Source organism: Etheostoma cragini, chromosome 5, assembly GCF_013103735.1.
Source record: "Etheostoma cragini isolate CJK2018 chromosome 5, CSU_Ecrag_1.0, whole genome shotgun sequence".
NCBI classification, from domain to species: Eukaryota; Metazoa; Chordata; class Actinopteri; order Perciformes; family Percidae; genus Etheostoma; species Etheostoma cragini.
This window is the reverse complement of record NC_048411.1, coordinates 14,167,459-14,188,441: the sequence shown is the minus strand read 5'-3', so window position 1 is coordinate 14,188,441 and position 20,983 is coordinate 14,167,459. Positions and strand designations below refer to the sequence as shown.

The 20,983-nt window shown below is 42.4% G+C and overlaps 1 protein-coding gene across 1 annotated transcript in view; it reads right to left on the bottom strand.

Moving 5' to 3' along the window:
• The window catches only part of LOC117945016 (neurocan core protein-like), a 42,749-nt gene that overhangs the window by 2,217 nt on the left and 19,549 nt on the right, over positions 1-20,983 (bottom strand). Inside the window, exons 10-22 of the mRNA XM_034872253.1 lie at positions 20,694-20,744; positions 19,332-19,382; positions 16,608-16,658; positions 16,257-16,367; positions 15,246-15,296; positions 14,895-15,005; positions 13,884-13,934; positions 4,698-6,149; positions 4,479-4,592; positions 4,210-4,323; positions 2,402-2,560; positions 2,045-2,127; positions 50-194 (exon numbers count right to left, since the gene is read on the bottom strand). Coding sequence (XP_034728144.1) covers positions 50-194; positions 2,045-2,127; positions 2,402-2,560; positions 4,210-4,323; positions 4,479-4,592; positions 4,698-6,149; positions 13,884-13,934; positions 14,895-15,005; positions 15,246-15,296; positions 16,257-16,367; positions 16,608-16,658; positions 19,332-19,382; positions 20,694-20,744 — 2,544 coding nt within the window. The remainder of the gene's footprint in view (positions 1-49; positions 195-2,044; positions 2,128-2,401; positions 2,561-4,209; positions 4,324-4,478; positions 4,593-4,697; positions 6,150-13,883; positions 13,935-14,894; positions 15,006-15,245; positions 15,297-16,256; positions 16,368-16,607; positions 16,659-19,331; positions 19,383-20,693; positions 20,745-20,983) is intronic.

The window sequence follows — 20,983 nt, the reverse complement described above, 5'->3', positions numbered from 1 at the left end:
CATTGAGTAGTGTAAGAGGAAATTTCTGCAAAGACAAAAGTATTTCTACCTGTGCCCTTTTTGCAAGTGAAGGTGAGGTGATAGTTGCAAGGAACATCGTTCCACTGGCCATCCTCATGCCATATCATCACAACGCAATCCTCGCCAGAAGAGAAGAAGCTGTCAGGCTGGTTGGGCCTCCAGTTTTCATATTGCTGTAATAAGAGCAGAACATAAAGGGTAAGACTTTACGATGGCTTTGTGCCCTTTAGAGACCATTAATGGAATGTAAATGCATGTAATAATAACCCTTTTCATAACATATACACTAATCCTAACATAGACACAACCCCCTATAGATAGAGTTGATATAGATGATTTTAGTATTTTATTCAGCATGATAATCTATTGTGGTTTTCAATTATGTAGATTTAGTTTCCTTGATAAAGTGCATGACATCACACTGAAGACACCATTGGGGTTAACAAATCTGCACATGTATTGTTACTACCACCTATCTTCTTTTACAGAAGTGATCCCAAAAACAAAGATCCTGTGCTTTTGATAGATGTTTCCCATCACAGTATTTCTAATGAATGGCCACAAGAGGGAGCAACTGAATGTTCCCAGGAGCCAATTTGAATTTAACAACCTAGTGACCTAATCCTAGTTCAGTAGTGAGGGACACTTGCAGGCACATAAATCAACACAATTATAAAATGGGTTTGTAAACTTTGTTCACCCAATCTCACACTAAGCCACAGAATGAGAAACCATATTAGTGCTTTTAAACAGGTTTCTAAAAGACGGTGTTCATTGAACTTTTCCCAAGATTATTAATGAGTGTTATATCACAGATTACATCACACCGTCTGCATGCATAACGTGTATAATTCTGCAGGCACAAAAATCCACATAAGCAGAGAGATGTACATATATACTATACACAACTGTAGAGTGTACAGTACACACAGCTGTGGTGCTGTGGGGTATTCAAACAGGAGTTGATGCTACCTGTAGTCTTTCAGCGCATTCTAGGTTCAAACAGCATCTACAAAGCTGTAGCCTCTCACTCCTCCAATCATGCCCTGAGGCTCTGCTACTCTGTCATTATGGTTAAAAAAACACACCGACTTCCTGCTCAACTTACTTCCAGTTAACAAACGGGTGACCCATCAACTGCACAGCGGGCCTGCATCCTCCTCAAAATAATCAAACAAACTTTGATCACCCCACACACACACACAAACACACAAACACACACACAGACACACACACACACACAGTCTTATGTATTGTACTTAAATCCACGCTGAGCACAGGTGCTGTCCATCTGTGTGTCTGCCTGCCTGGTGGCCCTTCCCCTGGGTGGCTGCCTGCTGGCAAGACCTTCTGATGGGTGTGGGGGTGGAAGGGGGACCATGCTTGTCTACGCCTGTCAAACTGCCCTATACACAGCGTCACTCACACCCTCATCACCCCTCAATCTCTCAGCTGAGCCAGGGACTCCATAGCCGGCCCATTCTTATCTTTTTACCCCCAGGCCGCCACTATGCTTCCCCTATCTCTTGTCCTGGAGCATTATCTTTGAAGTGAGGACATCAATCTGTATGACACGGATGCACATAGTAATTAGCCACTTTCCTGTTTAGTGAGGGTGATCTTCAGCAGCTTCAACCAATATGCCAAACACGTTCCCGCTTGTGTCCTGTTTTAATAAACACTGCATTTGTGAGAAGTGTGTTTTCCCATCTTGCCTACTTTTTTACATTGGATTGCCATCCACTTGCATTGTTGCAGCTATTGGTTTTCTGAACCCAAACTGCTCAAAAGTTGGTGACCTACAGTATGTGCTACATCGGATTTATTACCAGAGCAGACACCCACCAGGGTGTAGCTATGCGAGGCAGAGAAGAGTACGTCATGAGAAAGTCACCACAGCCCCTGAAAAGAACGACTCTCCCTAGATGACTGTATCTGTCACAGGCATCTTTTCCAAATATTTACACTCTCTCTGTGCCACATTTGTTGAGACAAAAATGTGTGGGAAAGCAACCTATCTTACCAAAGGCCTGCCATCAGTCCAGCGGAAGTCACTGTCAAACATCTTATCAGTCAGGCCAATCCACTGGTAGTCCTGTCCAAGACCTGCCATACAGGGTAGAGTGCAACACAGACAGTTATGTTCCTCTGTTCCCATATGTCCTTTTTAAGACTGTTCAATTACAGAATGTGCATAAGGCAGACAGAGATAGCAATGGAATTTACAATGCATGAATCATTTCCTGCATTCACCGTATAGCTACATATTTGTTTTTGAAGTGGCTTTAAAGGAGATCTTGTATTTTTTAAGTTTCATGATGTAGGACTTGAACAGGTTCATGTACTTATTGATTATCTACACTGGTGAAATTTAACTTACGGTTGACAAGCTGTTGCTCCTCGTGGGAGAGGATGCTGGTGAGATGAGCCCCCTGCATGCGACACTCTCTTTCTGCTGTGTCCCAGTTTCTTCTGTGGGGGAAGTACTTGTAGCAGTGGCCCTGAAACTTGTGCCAGCCATATTCACATATTTCTGTATCTGATGGGAGAGAAATATGAGGGGGAATGAGGTATATAGGAAAAACTGATTCGCAAAAGATCAACAGACATTTACATTTTCAAAGGATACAATTTTACATTCATCCATGCATCTATTTACCTCACCACCTTAATATGTATGACATTATAAAACTACTGCATCTACAGTACTTCTAAAACCTGAGCATACTGACCCTTCATGGCCTAATGTTTCCACTGACTACTGTCTCTAATCCAGATGAAAGAGGAACAATATGACAAATTAGTTCATACACCCCCCTAACATCGCGTGTGATTAAAATGCTAGGGCAGATGGTTCTTCTCAGAGTGAATCACAGGTATTCATAAATGTAAACCCAAAATCAGTAACTTAGGATTCCTAATTACAGTCAAAATAAATGAATGGGGCATGCAAACATGTCAAACGTACGTGTAACCCAGAAACTCAAGATATAATGAGATTTAAATGCAAAATTTGGGATAAGGTGAGTTGATAAAATGGGTATTGATTTTTTTTATCTTATTTCACCAAAGATTGTATATTTTTTCTTGTTACACCTTGATAACAGCCTCATCTTGACCCTACCAATGTTATGTTTCCCAACATATACTGCAAAAACTCAGTTACTGTCTGTTCCTTCCTTCTCTCCACACTCCAGCTTCCAAACATTAACACACAAAAGCAGAGGCAGAATCCTTCTCTGGGTTGTTCCTCTTCAAGTTACTTTTTTTCATGTTCTACTGCCAAATCTTTCTAAGACTACAGCTGTGTCTGAGCACAGTAAATGGGTGTGATTCACTGATGAGTGATCCTGACAAAATTCAGGGTGTAGACTGGTCAAGAGAAATCCGCCAAAGCAGATGATGCATGCCTTGGGCTTAACATACTTGGGTTGAAAGGGGGGCACAACTGGGTAGCTAAAGTGAATATGAGAACTTCAGAATAAATTCATTTTTTTACAATATTCCATAAACGCCTTGTGTAGATGAACTTGGTAACCTGGAGAGTACCCCGGAAGTTTAAGATCTAGTCTAATTGTCTTGTCTTAGATGGATATAACAAGAAGTGAGTTGATGTCTAGCATACCTGCGATGTAGTGCACACCACATGTGGCTTGGCACTGAGAAATAAATGTCTGAAAAAGGGTACACTGAAAATGTGTCAAATTTCTGCGTGTCTGAAACGTGTGGAAACTTAAGCTTAAGGGTGTTTGAAGTATTATCTGACATGACAGACAATAAGGCAATAGTAAAACTGACTAATAAAAAGGGATTGTGATGATGAGATAAAGATTGTGTTTATGACTCCAATGATGCCCTAGGGAAACCTAAGACAAAACTTTTAAATTGTATCTCTGTGGCTTTGGCTGAAATTGAACTGACTCATAGTCTTTTCTGGTTTCTTTCCCAGGGACTCAGGTGAGTGATCACATTAATTGTCTAAACATATTTCCAAATGCTAGTGCTGCGTATAAGGTGCCAATTTTTTATTCTGTCATTCGAAAATAATTTAAGGATGAGTCTAAACAAGATGGATGGTTGGAACTACTTAGACCACTAAGCTTGAAAACTCCATAAGCTTGTGTTAGTCTGAAAGAATACTTAGAAAGAAGTTATGGAAAGAATCAATCAAAATAACCACAAACTTACCCTCCTCACAATAAAGCCCAGAGTAGCTTGGGAGGCACACACATGTGAAGCAAGCCAGCCCATCAACACATGTACCTCCATTCCGGCAAGGGTTTGATTGGCATTCATCTGTATCTATATAGGAAACAAATAAAGTGAATAACAAAAGTTAGCCTAAACAACTTCTAGTTGCTATGTCAGTAAACACACTTTTAGGATTCATTTGATGCTTCCTGGGCAGAAGTTATGGCATTGAGAAATTGTGAGAGGACTTATTGATGGTATCCCACCTGTTTCACAGCGATCACCACTGTAACCAGGAGCACAGCTACATGTATAGATGCTGCCACTCTTGTAGCAAGATCCTCCATTCAGACAAATATTGTCTGTACATGAGTAAAGTCCTGTTAAGAGATTAAAGAAAAACTGTTGTATAAATAGTATTAAAAAAAATATTCTGAGCTTAAACCTTTTGTTGTATTCGAATGAAAGCCATTTAAAAAACGTACCTGGAATATCAACAGTTTCGCCAACAACAGGGTGCCCCAAATCGAGTCCTGTGTCAACTATTGCAGTTGTGTCCTCCCCTATTAGAGGTGGTTTCCCTTCAATGACCGGTATTTCACTGCCCGGTTTGTCATTCTCGTCAGAAAAAGATGATGGAGTGGTTGCTGCGGATACAACTAAGACTGGCTGGCTTTGTGCTTGAGCAGGTGTCATTGTTGTGAACTGTATAAGGGTCCTTGTGGGTATTTCAGTTTGAATTTTTCCCAGAACTTCCTCTTTCCCAGAGGTGCTATCAGAACTTGTGGACTCCATCTTTGAAGCAGTGGTAGCATCTACCTTGAATACAGTCTGGATTTCATCTGGGGACAGAGACTGTTCCTCCATAATGGGGATCTTTGGTTTCTTTGTAGTCGTCATTTCCCCAGACACACTGTCAGAGCTGCCAGACCCACTTTCAACCCCAGTGCTGAGGATGAAGGGTGACTTAGTTGTGACAGATACAAGCTCAGAGGTGATGTTGTCAATGTCATGGCCATCCAGCTCAACAGTGCGCACTGTGGACATGCTTTCCTCTGAGCTGCTGGTGCTTTCTGAACCACTCTCAGAACTAGAAGAGGGAGCTTTACTGATGGGAGCTGAGGCAGAAGGCAGCAAAGTAATAGCTGCTGCTGCTACTGCTACTACAGGTGATGTGGATGGCTTTTCTTCTAAGCTACTTCCAGTACTACTGACTAAATCCAAAGGCTGACTCTCAGATGTTTGTGAAACAACAGGTGGTGTAATAAGGAACCCTGCTACTCCATTTATTTTCTCAGTTTCATTGTTTTTTGGAACTGATTCAATCATGTTGATGTTTGTGGTTTCATAATCTGGAGTCGAATAATCTATGTTCTCATCATATATATTCTCTGGAGAAGGTCTTGTTTTGACATCTGTATTTGGAGATGGTTCAATCTTTGCACCACTTGAAACCTGTTCAATGATCCCATCTTCCACTGAAGCAGATACAGCTTCACCCACTGAAGAAGAGGCAGCAGGCACAGTTGTTACCTCTGTAATCTGGAGTGCTTCATGACTTGTAAATATAGGGTGAGTTGGGGTCAATGAGTTGGGGTCCTGAGAATGTGAAGCTGGCTTATTTGTTTGGGTGTTTTCCATTTCAGTTGATGGCGGTTCATGTGCTCGGGTTGACTTTGCACCATCAGTAGGGGGTGAAACTGTTTCTGACAAAGATGCTCTCTCTATCTCTGTGGTTGTCTTGCTCGTTTGAGTTCCATCCTCTGGGGTCATTGTGGTGAGTTTCTCTGTGCTGAACCGAGGGGAGACTGAAGTGGCTACAGTATTTCCCCCCTCAGATGTCACTGTCTTAGGTGATGCAGTTGTGGTATCTGATATCTCACCCCCAGAGCCCTCCTCACCTGCAACATCTGTGTTACTTGCCCCTGAAAATGTATCTGTGATGTAGGGAGGAGATGGTGTTGTTGTGAATAGCAATTGGTCCATTTTCATTGTAACATACAGAGAGGCAGCTGTCTCTGTCACAGGCTCTGTCACATGAGTTTGATTATGCGAAATATACTTCCCAGTAACATCAGGAGATGATGTGACCGTTGGCCTCTTTGTGCTATAAAGACTGGAAGCAGGACTTGATAATGCAATTTCAGTTGTAGGTGAGGTACCCGAAAATGTTACCAGTTTGGCTTTCACTGTTGAAGTTGCCACTATACCAGAAGTTTTATCACTTGAAGTGTCTGTATCAGTAACGTCTACGTGTCCTGTATCAGGGGCATCAGTTGGTTTCTCAGTGCTGAACAGTGAAGAGGCTGCAGATGTCACTCGCTTTCCAGATACTGTCCGTCTATCCACAGAGTACCCTGAAGTTGTTTCTGCTGAACTTTCATCCGAGTCATTGACATCTAAAGATTCACCACGAGATGCTTTACTGGTTGATTTTACTGTGCCATGTTCCGTCGACACTTGTGTGTGTGATGTGACAGCAACTGGAGGTACAGCCGTTTGCGTGGAAATGGTAGAACTTAACGTTTCATCTGTTGTGTGATGACTTGTGGCTGTAATGGCTGTGGGTGAAGATGTCATGGACTTTTCTTTTCCAACTGTGCTGACCATATACTCCTCACTGGACACCGGAGTGACTGAGCTTGGGTCGGTTGTTTTAGTAAGAGTTTGAGAAGACACAAATGAGGAAGTGGCAATTTCAGTGATAGACTCAGTGGCATTATCAGCAGTGTCTTCCCCTGATAAGTCATCTCTCACCAGCTCTGGAACTGGTTTGGAATGAGTCTCAATAGGGAAAACTGTATGTGGTGTAGTTAAATCATATGTTTCTTCAGAGCTTGACTTTGTGGAGAGAGTTGTAGCTGGGGTGGCCTGTGGTACAAATGTAACTGTCTCTTCCCTCGATGTCTCCATGCTAGACTCACCTTCCACAGTTAATGGTTTTAAAGTGGTCGATAAATATTCAGAAGATGCAGAAGCTAATGATGAATTAATGGCTGAGGTTGCATGGAAGGTGGTACTATCAGTCCCTGAACCCTCTGATGCTTCTGTTATCTCAAGCATTTGTGTCATGGTAAATGGTGTGACACCTCCAGCTTCCTCTGTCTGGATGGTTGGGTAAAATGGAGAAGAGGGAACAATGGAGATGGTATCCGCATCAATGATATTATCATCTTTGGTGATAAGCTCAGGAGTGGAACTGCCTTCCTTTAGACTGTCTGTAACGGCAGAGAACAGCTCATCTTCATTTTTTGCATTCTCTGTGAATATGATAGTTGTGCTGGTTGACGGTTTAGACACATGCAGAACCATGGTTGGTGTTTGCTCAGTTTGGTCAGTCTTGGCTTGGCCGCTACTGGGAGTAATGATCACAACCTGTTGGTCTGTAACGCTGTGATATATAATGGAGGGAATAGGGGTGGACATCGCTGAGAATCCATCTTGCTTATGTTCACTGCTAGAGCTCACTGTGGTGAAGTCAACTGTAGAGTGATCACTTACTGAAGCCCCAATTGTACGGGGGGACATAGTTATATAGGAGGATTGAGTTATGTGCTCAGCTATAGTACTTTCATTCCTAATGCTCAAAGCAGAAGGCTCTGTCACTTCAGGTGTAGTGGGGCTTTCTGCATCTGGAGTAATCTCACCCTTCTGTGAGGAAACTTGCTCATCAACGTTTGGTGTCATTGACACAAAGGTTTCGGTTTCACCTGTTGCTTCCCCAAATGTGACGCTGTCCATCACTGACGGCTTTGGGGTGAACATCTTGGTGGTCTGGTCACCGGAACTCTCTCCCTCTGTCAATGTAAAGGCTGAACTTGGTGTTGATTTATCAGTTACAGATATAGTGTTAACCGACTGGGCAGATGTGACAGCATTTAATGTTGTTATGTTTGGCTTCTCAGCGCTGTAGAGAGAAGAAGCTGCAGTTACAGCTGATTTTGGAACATCAGATGGTTCACTTTCAGGCAATGCGGTTGTTGTTTTAGGTTTCTCTGTGCTAAACATGGAAGAAGCTGTACTCTTTATCTCTTTATCTTCAATATCCACTAATGCTGAAGATGTTACCAAAGTGACAGCAGGAGACTTTGTGTTATAAACAGTTGAAGATGACTTCTGAAAGAACTTATCATTTGAGCTTTCCGTAAATGTTGATGTGTGCATTTCAGGAGACATTGCTTTTGGTTTCTTAGTGCTGTGAAGAGAAGAAACTGCGTTGTCAGCAGGTTTTTGTGTAAAAACATCGTCAGTGGACTTAGCTGTTGTTTCATCACTTGATCTCTCTTCAGTGACAGCAACAGCAATAGATGACAAAGTGATTCCTTTTGTAGCTGCTACAGTAGTGGACATCACAGGATAACTTGTGACTGGTACAAATGTAGATGATCCATTGAAACGATCAGCACCTGAACTCTTATCCTCTCCTGCAGAGTCATCTGTTAAGAACCCAATGTCCTGCTCAGTGCTCGTCGTGTGTGGTGATTGGGTTGTTGACATAAATTCCTTGGTAAGTTGTGTACTGGAATGAATCAAAGAAGCAGCACTTGACGTGTCAGATGTGCTCTTATTGCCATCTATTTCAGTCTCATCTGTGGCCACAGGGAATTCATCCTGTGGTTTAGTAGTAGTCACAATATATACCTCTGCACCAGATCCGTCTGAACTAGACTCCAAATCATCCTCGTCAGTTGAGCCACCAGAGCTATCTATGTCAATGAAAGTAGAGGTCTCCCTTGAGGTATACATGGTGACATTGGGAATTGCCATGGGTTGAGAAGTTTCAAATGTATAAGGATTTGTTGTGACTGTTGTGAATTGTTTATCAATTGAACTTTCTTCCTCAGCAAATGTGGATGGAATTGATGTTCTAAATGTGGTTATTGCTAAGGTTGTTTGTTCCACAGAGGGTTGATGAGACACTGTCTGTGTTTTGAAAGGGGTTTCATCTGTGGATGCAGATGTTTCATCTCCTGACTCCTCTAGTTCAGTAAAATCCCCACTTCCTGACTCAGACAAGTCGGCTGCCATTGCCTCAATTGTGGTAGACAATGGGGTAGCATCTTTAGACTGCTCTGGCATGAACTGTGATGAGGTTTGGGTTGTTGATTCAACACCAGGCAGCGATGTTCTCTGAGTCTCAGCTATCTGACTTTCATCTGTTAGTGTAGAGAATGGACGATTGCTTTGAGATTCACTGGAGGAAGTTGGTGGCACTGGTGTTGGCTTCTCAGTACTGAAGAGAGAAGAAGCTTTGGTTATATGAGATTTGAAAACTTCAGTTGTTTCAGGTTCAGGTGATGCTGTTGTCAATAATGGTCCCATTGTTGCATTTGTGAGAACCTCTGTAGGAGTAACTGATGTTTCATCTGTTGCAGAATTCTTTTTTGTTTCTGCAAACGCTGCTGCTGGTGTCTTTGTACTAAACATGGAAGAAATAGAAGTACTGCCAAAATCAGCTGAATGCTCCTCATCAGTGAATAATGACTGAAAATCTGTGGTAAAAGCACTGCTGGAAGGCTCAAGAGTTGTTTTCACCAAATTAGGTAAGGCTTCAATTAATAAGACACCAGTGATGCTGTTGTCCACTTGCTCATCTGGCTGTATCGGTAATGTGACACTTGGGGACTCTGTGCTGGCAACAGAGGAAGCTAGTGCAGCAGAGATCGGAGAAAACACATCAGGGGTTTGGTTTGAAACAGCAGATGCTGTAACAGGAGATGTTGCTGTTGGTGCTTGAGTGCTGTAAAAAGAAGATTTAGCTGTAACAGAGGAGATCTGAGTGAAAATGTCTTGGGGTTTATCACCTGAGCTCTCTTCATCTGTTGTTGGGAAAGACGAACTAATCTCTTTCTCGGTCTGACTTGTGGTTAGAGTGTTTTGTGTTTCACGTGATACTGATGTTGGTTTTTCAGTACTGTATAATGATGAAGCTGTATGGACAGTTATTTTCAAAGGATCATTTGTTTCAGTTTCATGACTTAGTGTTACTGATGGTGACTCCGTACTCAATGAAGAGAAAGTAGTTGCTGTGATGATTGACACTTCAGTAAAATCCTCAGTGGTTGCTTCAGAACTCTTTGAATCTGTGGTAACGAGAAGTGATGACGTATCAGGTTTTGTGCTTGATTCACTGGATGAAGGAATGGACTCCACCATTGTAGTTTCAATATTAATGACTTCAGGGTCAGTGTCTGAAACAGCAGATGCTGTAAAAGGAGATATTGCTGTTGATGCCTCAGTGCTGTAGAGAGACGATGTAGCTGTGAAAGTAGAGGTCTGAATGAAAATTTCCTGGGTTTGATCACCTGAGCTCCCTTCATCTGTTGTTGGAAAAGTAGAACTAATCTCTGTTGTAGCTGGTTGTTGCTCTGTTTGACTTGTTGCAGACTCTTGTGTTTCAGCTGACACTGAGGTTGGAATCTCACTACTGTAGAAGGATGAAGCTGTCAAATCAGCTGGCATTGAAGTAACACTTGTTTCAGTCTCATGTGATGCTCTCACTGATGGAGTCTCAGTGCTAGACACTGAGGACAGAGTTGTTGCCAAAAGTAACGACTCTACAGTAAAATCAACACTGCTGTCTCCAGGTATTTTACTGGTAGTGTGAAGGCCCAAAGAGGCTGTTTCAGGGCTCATGGTTGATCCACTGAATGAAGGAATGGTTCCCACCATTGTTCGCTCACTGGTAATAACATCATCCGTTATGCCTGGATCAATGGATGATATAACAGCAGCCAAACTTGGAGAAATTGTCGTTGAGCTTGTGAGTGTCTCGTCAGAGAGTGAAGAAACCGATGCTTCACTCGTAAGTGATGGCAGTGTTGTTTTATATGATTCAAGACTTTCTGTTGTTCTAGGTGGTATTGCTGTTGCTGCATCAGTACTGTAGAGAGAAGATGTCCCTATGACAGAAGAGGTAGAAGTGAACATGTGAGGGGTTTTGTCACCTGAGCCCTCGTCATCTGCTGGGGTGAAAACTGAACTTTGCTCCGGCTCATCAGTTACAGGAGAGATTGACAACTTATCTGTTTGGTCTGTGAGAGCACTTTCTTGTTCCCCAAATGGAAATGCTGTTGGCTTCTCAGTGCTAAACAATGATGAAGCTGTAGGACCTTTAGAATCTTTGCTGGACATCTCAGTAGTCTGTCCACTTGACCTCTCTTCATCTGTTGTTGGGAAAGTAGAACTTGATTCTGGTGTAACTGATGCTTTCTCGGTCTGACTTGTGGTTAGAGTGTTTTGTGTTTCACGTGATACTGATGTTGGTTGTTCAGTACTGTATAATGATGGCGCTGTATGGACAGTTGTTTTCAAAGAATCATTTGTTTCAGTTTCATGACTTAGTGTTACTGATGGTGACTGCGTACTCAATGAAGAGAAAGTAGTTGTTGTGATAAATGACTCTTCAGTAAAATCCTCAGTGTTTGCTTCAGAACTCTTTGAATCTGTGTTAACGAGGAGTGATGATGTATCAGGTTTCGTGCTCGATTCACTGGATGAAGGAATGGACTCCACCATTGTAGATTCAGTATTAATAACTTTAGGGTCAGTGTCTGAAACAGCAGAGGCTGTAAAAGGAGATATTGCTGTTGATGCCTTAGTGCTGTAGAGAGACGATGTAGCTGTGACAGAAGAGGTCTGAATGAAAATTTCCTGGGTTTGATCACCTGAGCTCTCTTCATCTGTTGTTGGAGAAGTAGAACTAATCTCTGTTGTAGTTGGTTGTTGCTCTGTTTGACTTGTTGCAAACTCTTGTGTTTCAGCTGACACTGAGGTTGGAATTTCACTACTGTAGAAGGATGAAGCTGTCATATCAGCTGGCATTAAAGTAAAACTTTTTTCAGTCTCATGCGATGCTCTCACTAATGGAGTCTCAGTGCTAGACACTGAGGACAGAGTTGTTGCCAAAAGTAACGACTCTCCAGTAAAATCAACACTGCTGTCTCCAGGTATTTTACTGGTAGTGTGAAGGCCCAAAGATGCTGTTTCAGGGCTCATGGTTGATCCACTGAATGAAGGAATGGTTCCCACCGTTGTTCGCTCACTGCTAATAACATCATCTATTATGCCTGGATCAATGGATGATATAACAGCAGCCAAACTTGGAGAAATTGTTATTGAGCTTGTGAGCGTCTCGTCAGAGAGTGAAGAAACCGATGCTTCACTCGTAAGTGATGGCAGTGTTGTTTTATATGATTCAAGACTTTCTGTTGTTCTAGGTGGTATTGCTGTTGCTGCATCAGTACTGTAGAGAGAAGATGTCCCTGTGACAGAAGAGGTAGAAGTGAACATGTGAGGGGTTTTGTCACCTGAGCCCTCGTCATCTGCTGGGGTGGAAACTGAACTTTGCTCCTGCTCATCAGTTACAGGAGAGATTGACAACTTATCTGTTTGGTCTGTGAGAGCACTTTCTTGTTCCCCAAATGGAAATGCTGTTGGCTTCTCAGTGCTATACCATGATGAAGCTGTAGGACCTTTAGAATCTTTGCTGGACATCTCAGTAGTCTTTTCACCTGAACTTTCTTCATCTGTTGTAGGGAAAGTAGAACTTGATTCTGGTGTAACTGATGCTTTCTCGGTCTGACTTGTGGTTAGAGTGTTTTGTGTTTCACGTGATAATGATGTTGGTTGTTCAGTACTGTATAATGATGGAGCTGCATAGACAGTTGTTTTCAAAGTATCATTTGTTTCAGTTTCATCACTTGCTGTTACTGATGGTGATTCTGGAGTCAATGAAGAGACAGAAGTTGTTGTGATGATTGACTCTTCAGTGAAATCCCCAGTGTTTGCTTCAGAACTCTTTGAATCTGTGGTAACGAGGAGTGATGATGTATCAGGTTCGATGCTTGATTCACTAGATGAAGGAATGGATTCCACCATTGTAGTTTCATTAATAATAACTTTAGGGTCACTGTCTGAAACAGCAGATGCTGTAAAAGGAGATTTTGCTGTTGATGCCTCAGTGCTGTAGAGAGACGATTTAGCTGTAAGAGAAGAGGTCTGAGTGAACATTTCTTGGGTTTGATCACCTGAGCTCTCTTCTTCTGTTGTTGGAAAAGTAGAACTTGTCTCTTCTGTAGCTGGTAGTTTCTCTGTTTGTCTTGTTACAGACTCTTGTGTTTCAGCTGACACTGAGATTGGTTTCTCAGTACTGTAGAATGATGAAGTTTTCATATCAGCTGGCTTTGAAGTAACACTTATTGCAATCTCATGTGATACGGTCAATAATGGAATCTCAGTGCTAGACACTGAGGACAGAGTTGTTGCCAAAACTAACGACTCTCCAGTAAAATCAACACTGCTGTCTCCAGGTATTTTACTGGTAGTGTGAAGGCCCAAATAGGCTGTTTCACGGCTCATGGTTGATCCACTGAATGAAGGAATGGTTCCCACCATTGTTCGCTCACTGCTGATAACATCATCCGTTATGCCTGGATCAATGGATGATATAACAGCAGCCAAACTTGGAGACATTGTCATTGAGATTGTGAGTGTCTCGTCAGAGAGTGAAGAAACCGATGCTTCACTCGTAAGTGATGGCAGTGTTGTTTTATATGATTCAAGACTTTCTGTTGTTCTAGGGTACATTGCTGTTGGTGCATCAGTACTGTAGAGAGAAGATGTCCCTGTGACAGAAGAGGTAGAAGTGAACATGTGAGGGGTTTGGTCACCTGAGCCCTCGTCATCTGCTGGGGTGAAAACTGAACTTTGCTCCGGCTCATCTGTAACAGGAGAGATTGACAACTTATTGTTTTGGTCTCTGAGAGCACTTTCTTGTTCCCCAAATGGAATTGCTGTTGGCTTATCAGTGCTAAACAACGATGAAGCTGTAGGACCTTTAGAATCTTTGCTGGACAACTCAGTAGTCGGTCCACTTGACCTCTGTTCATCTGTTGTAGGGAAAGTAGAACTTGATTCTGGTGCAACTGATGCTTTCTCGGTCTGACTTGTGGTTAGAGTGTTTTGTGTTTCACGTGATACTGATGTTGGTTGTTCAGTACTGTATAATGATGGCGCTGTATGGACAGTTGTTTTCAAAGTATCATTTGTTTCAGTTTCATGACTTAGTGTTACTGATGGTGACTCCGTACTCAATGAAGAGAAAGTAGTTGCTGTGATGATTGACTTTTCAGTGAAATCCTCAGTGTTTGCTTCAGAACTCTTTGAATCTGTGGTAACGAGGAATGATGACGTATCAGGTTTCGTGCTTGATTCACTGTATGAAGGAATGGACTCCACCATTGTAGTTTCAGTATCAATAACTTTAGGGTCAGGGTCTGAAACAGCAGAGGCTGTAAAAGGAGATATTGCTGTTGATGCCTCAGTACTGTAGAGAGACGATTTAGCTGTGAGAGAAGAGGTCTGAGTGAACATTTCTTGGGTTTGATCACCTGAGCTCTCTTCTTCTGTTGTTGGAAAAGTAGAACTTGTCTCTGCTGTAGCTGGTAGTTTCTCTGTTTGTCTTGTTACAGACTCTTGTGTTTCAGCTGACACTGAGATTGGTTTCTCAGTACTGTAGAATGATGAAGTTGTCATATCAAATGGCTTTGAAGTAACACTTATTGCAATCTCATGTGATACGGTCAATAATGGAGTCTCAGTGCTAGACACTGAGGACAGAGTTGTTGCCAAAAGTAACGACTCTCCAGTAAAATCAACACTGCTGTCTCCAGGTATTTTACTGGTAGTGTGAAGGCCCAAAGATGCTGTTTCAGGGCTCATGGTTGATCCACTGAATGAAGGAATGGTTCCCACCGTTGTTCGCTCGCTGCTGATAACATCATCCTTTATGCCTGGATCAATGGATGATATAACAGCAGACAAACTTGTAGACATTGTCATTGAGCTTGTGAGTGTCTCGTCAGAGAGTGAAGAAACCGATGCTTCACTCGTAAGTGATGGCCGTGTTGTTTTATATGATTCAAGACTTTCTGTTATTCTAGGTGAAATTGCTGTTGGTGCATCAGTACTGTAGAGAGAAGATGTCCCTGTGACAGAAGAGGTAGAAGTGAACATGTGAGGGGTTTGGTCACCTGAGCCCTCGTCATCTGCTGGGGTGAAAACTGAACTTTGCTCTGGCTCATCTGTAACAGGAGGGATTGACAACTTATCGTTTTGGTCTGTGAGAGCACTTTCTTGTTCCCCAAATGGAATTGCTGTTGGCTTCTCAGTGCTAAACAACGATGAAGCTGTAGGACCTTTAGAATCTTTGCTGTACATCTCAGTAGTCGGTCCACTTGACCTCTCTTCATCTGTTGTAGGGAAAGTAGAACTTGATTCTGGTGCAACTGATGCTTTCTCGGTCTGACTTGTGGTTAGAGTGTTTTGTGTTTCACGTGATACTGATGTTGGTTGTTCAGTACTGTATAATGATGAAGCTGTATGGACAGTTGTTTTCAAAGTATCATTTGTTTCAGTTTCATGACTTAGTGTTACTGATGGTGACTCCGTACTCAATGAAGAGAAAGTAGTTGCTGTGATGATTGACTTTTCAGTGAAATCCTCAGTGTTTGCTTCAGAACTCTTTGAATCTGTGGTAACGAGGAGTGATGATGTTTCAGGTTCGAAGCTTGATTCACTGGATGAAGGAATGGACTCCACCATTGTAGTTTCATTAATAATAACTTTAGGGTCACTGTCTGAAACAGCAGATGCGGTAAAAGGAGATTTTGCTGTTGATGCCTCAGTGCTGTAGAGAGACGATGTAGCTGTGACAGAAGAGGTCTGAATGAAGATTTCCTGGGTTTGATCACCTGAGCTCTCTTCATCTGTTGTTGGAAAAGTAGAACTAATCTCTGTTGTAGCTGGTTGTTGCTCTGTTTGACTTGTTGCAGACTCTTGTGTTTCAGCTGACACTGAGGTTGGAATCTCACTACTGTAGAGGGATGAAGCTGTCATATCGGCTGGCATTGAAGTAACACTTGTTTCAGTCTCATGAGATGCTCTTACTAATGGAGTCTCAGTGCTAGACACTGAGGACAGAGTTGTTGCCAAAAGTAACGACTCTCCACTAAAATCAACACTGCTGTCTCCAGGTATTTTACTTGTAGTGTGAAGGCCCAAAGATGCTGTTTCAGGGCTCATGGCTGATCCACTGAATGAAGGAATGGTTCCCACCGTTGTTCGCTCGCTGCTGATAACATCATCCTTTATGCCTGGATCAATAGATGATATAACAGCAGACAAACTTGGATACATTGTCATTGAGCTTGTGAGTGTCTCGTCAGAGAGTGAAGAAACCGATGCTTCACTCGTAAGTGATGGCCCTGTTGTTTTATATGATTCAAGACTTTCTGTTGTTATAGGTGACATTGCTGTTGGTGCATCAGTACTGTAGAGAGAAGATGTCCCTGTGACAGAAGAGGTAGAAGTGAACATGTGAAGGGTTGGTTCACCTGAGCCCTCGTAATCTGCTGGGGTGAAAACTGAACTTTGCTCCGGCTCATCTGTAACAGGAGAGATTGACAACTTATCTGTTTGGTCTGTGAGAGCATTTTCTTGTTCACTAAATGGAAATTCTGTTGGCTTCTCAGTGCTAAACAATGATGAAGCTGTAGGACCTTTAGAATCTTTGCTGGACATCTCAGTAGTCTGTTCACCTGAACTCTCTTCATCTGTTGTTAGGAAAGTAGAACGTGATTCTGGTGTAACTGATGCTTTCTCAGTCTGACTTGTGGTTAGAGTGTTTTGTGTTTCACGTGATACTGATGTTGGTTGTTCAGTACTGTATAATGATGAAGCTGCATAGACAGTTGTTTTCAAAGTATCATTTGTTTCAGTTTCATCACTTGCTGTTACTGATGGTGATTCTGGAGTCAACGAAGAGACAGTAGTTGTTGTGATGACTGACTCTTCAGTGAAATCCCCAGTGTTTGCTTCAGAACTCGTTGAATCTGTGGTAACGAGGAATGATGATGTATCAGGTTCGATGCTTGATTCACTGGATAAAGGAATGGACTCCACCATTGTAGTTTCATTAATAATAACTTTAGGGTCACTATGTGAAACAGCAGATGCTGTAAAAGGAGATTTTGCTGTTGATGCCTCAGTGCTGTAGAGAGACGATTTAGCTGTGAGAGAAGAGGTCTGAGTGAACATTTCTTGGGTTTGATCACCTGAGCTCTCTTCTTCTGTTGTTGGAAAAGTAGAACTTGTCTCTGCTGTAGCTGGTAGTTTCTCTGTTTGTCTTGTTACAGACTCTTGTGTTTCAGCTGACACTGATATTGGTTTCTCAGTACTGTAGAATGATGAAGTTGTCATATCAGCTGGCTTTGAAGTAACACTTATTGCAGTCTCATGTGATACGGTCAATAATGGAGTCTCAGTGCTAGACACTGAGGACAGAGTTGTTGCCAAAAGTAACGACTCTACAGTAAAATCAACACTGCTGTCTCCAGGTATTTTACTGGTAGTGTGAAGGCCCAAATATGTTGTTTCAGGGCTCATGGTTGATCCACTGAATGAAGGAATGGTTCCCACCGTTGTTCGCTCACTGCTGATAACATCATCCTTTATGCCTGGATCAATGGATGATATAACAGCAGCCAAACTTGGAGACATTGTCATTAAGCTTGTGAGTGTCTCGTCAGAGAGTGAAGAAACCGATGGTTCACTCGTAAGTGATGGCCGTGTTGTTTTATATGATTCAAGACTTTCTGTTATTCTAGGTGAAATTGCTGTTGGTGCATCAGTACTGTAGAGAGAAGATGTCCCTGTGATAGAAGGAGTAGAAGTGAACATGTGAGGGGTTTGGTCACCTGAGCCCTCGTCATCTACTGGGGTGAAAACTGAACTTTGCTCCGGCTCATCAGTTACAGGAGAGATTGACAACTTATCGTTTTGGTCTGTGAGAGCACTTTCTTGTTCCCCAAATGGAATTGCTGTTGGCTTCTCAGTGCTAAACAACGATGAAGCTGTAGGACCTTTAGAATCTTTGCTGGACATCTCAGTAGTCTGTCCACTTGACCTCTCTTCATCTGTTGTAGGGAAAGTAGAACTTGATTCTGGTGTAACTGATGCTTTCTCGATCTGACTTGTGGTTAGAATGTTTTGTGTTTCACGTAATACTGATGTTGGTTGTTCAGTACTGTATAATGATGGCGCTGTATGGACAGTTGTTTTCAAAGTATCATTTGTTTCAGTTTCATGACTTAGTGTTACTGATGGTGACTCCGTACTCAATGAAGAGAAAGTAGTTGCTGTGATGATTGACTTTTCAGTGAAATCCCCAGTGTTTGATTCAGAACTCTTTGAATCTGTGTTAACGAGGAGTGATGATGTATCAGGTTTCGTGCTTGATTCACTGGATGAAGGAATGGACTCCACCATTGTAGTTTCAGTATTAATAACTTTAGAGTCAGTGTCTGAAACAGCAGAGGCTGTAAAAGGAGATATTGCTGTTGATGCCTCAGTGCTGTAAAGAGACGATGTAGCTGTGACAGAAGAGGTCTGAATGAAAATTTCCTGGGTTTGATCACCTGAGCTCTCTTCATCTGTTGTTGGAAAAGTAGAACTAATCTCTGTTGTAGCTGGTAGTTGCTCTGTTTGACTTGTTGCAGACTCTTGTGTTTCAGCTGACACTGAGGTTGGAATCTCACTACTGTAGAAGGATGTAGCTGTCATATCAGCTGGCATTGAAGTAACACTTGTTTCAGTCCCATGTGATGCTCTCACTAATGGAGTCTTAGTGCTAGACACTGAGGACAGAGTTGTTGCCAAAAGTAACGACTCTCCAGTAAAATCAACACTGCTGTCTCCAGGTATTTTACTGGTAGTGTGAAGGCCCAAAGAGGCGGTTTCACGGCTCATGGTTGATCCACTGAATGAAGGAATGGTTCCCACCATTGTTCGCTCACTGCTGATAACATCATCCGTTATGCCTGGATCAATGGATGATATAACAGCAGCCAAACTTGGAGACATTGTCATTGAGATTGTGAGTGTCTCGTCAGAGAGTGAAGAAACCGATGCTTCACTCGTAAGTGATGGCAGTGTTGTTTTATATGATTCAAGACTTTCTGTTGTTCTAGGGTACATTGCTGTTGGTGCATCAGTACTGTAGAGAGAAGATGTCCCTGTGACAGAAGAGGTAGAAGTGAACATGTGAGGGGTTTGGTCACCTGAGCCCTCGTCATCTGCTGGGGTGAAAACTGAACTTTGCTCCGGCTCATCTGTAACAGGAGAGAATGACAACTTATCTGTTTGGTCTGTGAGAGCATTTTCTTGTTCCCCAAATGGAAATGCTGTTGGCTTCTCAGTGCTAAACAATGATGAAGCTGTAGGACCTTTAGAATCTTTGCTGGACATCTCAGTAGTCTGTTCACCTGAACTCTCTTCATCTGTTGTTAGGAAAGTAGAACTTGATTCTGGTGTAACTGATGCTTTCTCAGTCTGACTTGGGGTTAGAGTGTTTTGTGGTTCACGTGATACTGATGTTGGTTGTTCAGTACTGTATAATGATGAAGCTGCATAGACATTTGTTTTCAAAGTATCATTTGTTTCAGTTTCATCACTTGCTGTTACTGATGGTGACTCAGGAGTCAATGAAGAGACAGTAGTTGTTGTGATGATTGACTCTTCAGTGAAATCCACAGTGTTTGCTTCAGAACTCGTTGAATCTGTGGTAACGAGGAGTGATGATGTATCAGGTTCGATGCTTGATTCACTGGATGAAGGAATGGACTCCACCATTGTATTTTCATTAATAATAACTTTAGGGTCACTGTCTGAAACAGCAGATGCTGTAAAAGGAGATTTTGCTGTTGATGCCTCAGTGCTGTAGAGAGACGATTTAGCTGTGAGAGAAGAGGTCTGAGTGAACATTTCTTGGGTTCGATCACCTGAGCTCTCTTCTTCTGTTGTTGGAAAAGTAGAACTTGTCTCTGCTGTAGCTGGTAGTTTCTCTGTTTGTCTTGTTACAGACTCATGTGTTTCAGCTGACACTGAGATTGGTTTCTCAGTACTGTAGAATGATAAAGTTGTCATATCAGCTGGCTTTGAAGTAACACTTATTGCAGTCTCTTGTGATACGGTCAATAATGGAGTCTCAGTGCTAGACACTGAGGACAGAGTTGTTGCCAAAAGTAACCACTCTCCAGTAAAATCTACACTGCTGTCTCCAGGTATTTTACTGGTAGTGTGAAGGCCCAAAGAGGCTGTTTCAGGGCTCATGGTTGATCCACTGAATGAAGGAATGGTTCCCACCGTTTTTCGCTCACTGCTGATAACATCATCCTCTATGCCTGGATCAATGGATGATATAACAGCAGCCAAACTTGGAGACATTGTCATTGAGCTTGTGAGTGTCTCGTCAGAGAGTGAAGAAACCGATGGTTTACTCGTAAGTGATGGCCGTGTTGTTTTATTTGATTCAAGACTTTCTGTTGATCTAGGTGACATTGCTGTTGGTGCATCAGTACTGTAGAGAGAAGATGTCCCTGTGACAGAAGAGGTAGAAGTGAACATGTGAGGGGTTTGGTCACCTGAGCCCTCGTCATCTGCTGGGTTGAAAACTGAACTTTGCTCCGGCTCATCTGTAACAGGAGAGATTGACAACTTATCGTTTTGGTCTGTGAGAGCACTTTCTTGTTCCCCAAATGGAATTGCTGTTGGCTTCTCAGTGCTAAACAACGATGAAGCTGTAGGACCTTTAGAATCTTTGCTGGACATCTCAGTAGTCGGTCCACTTGACCTCTCTTCATCTGTTGTAGGGAAAGTAGAACTTGATTCTGGTGTAACTGATGCTTTCTCGGTCTGACTTGTGGTTAGAGTG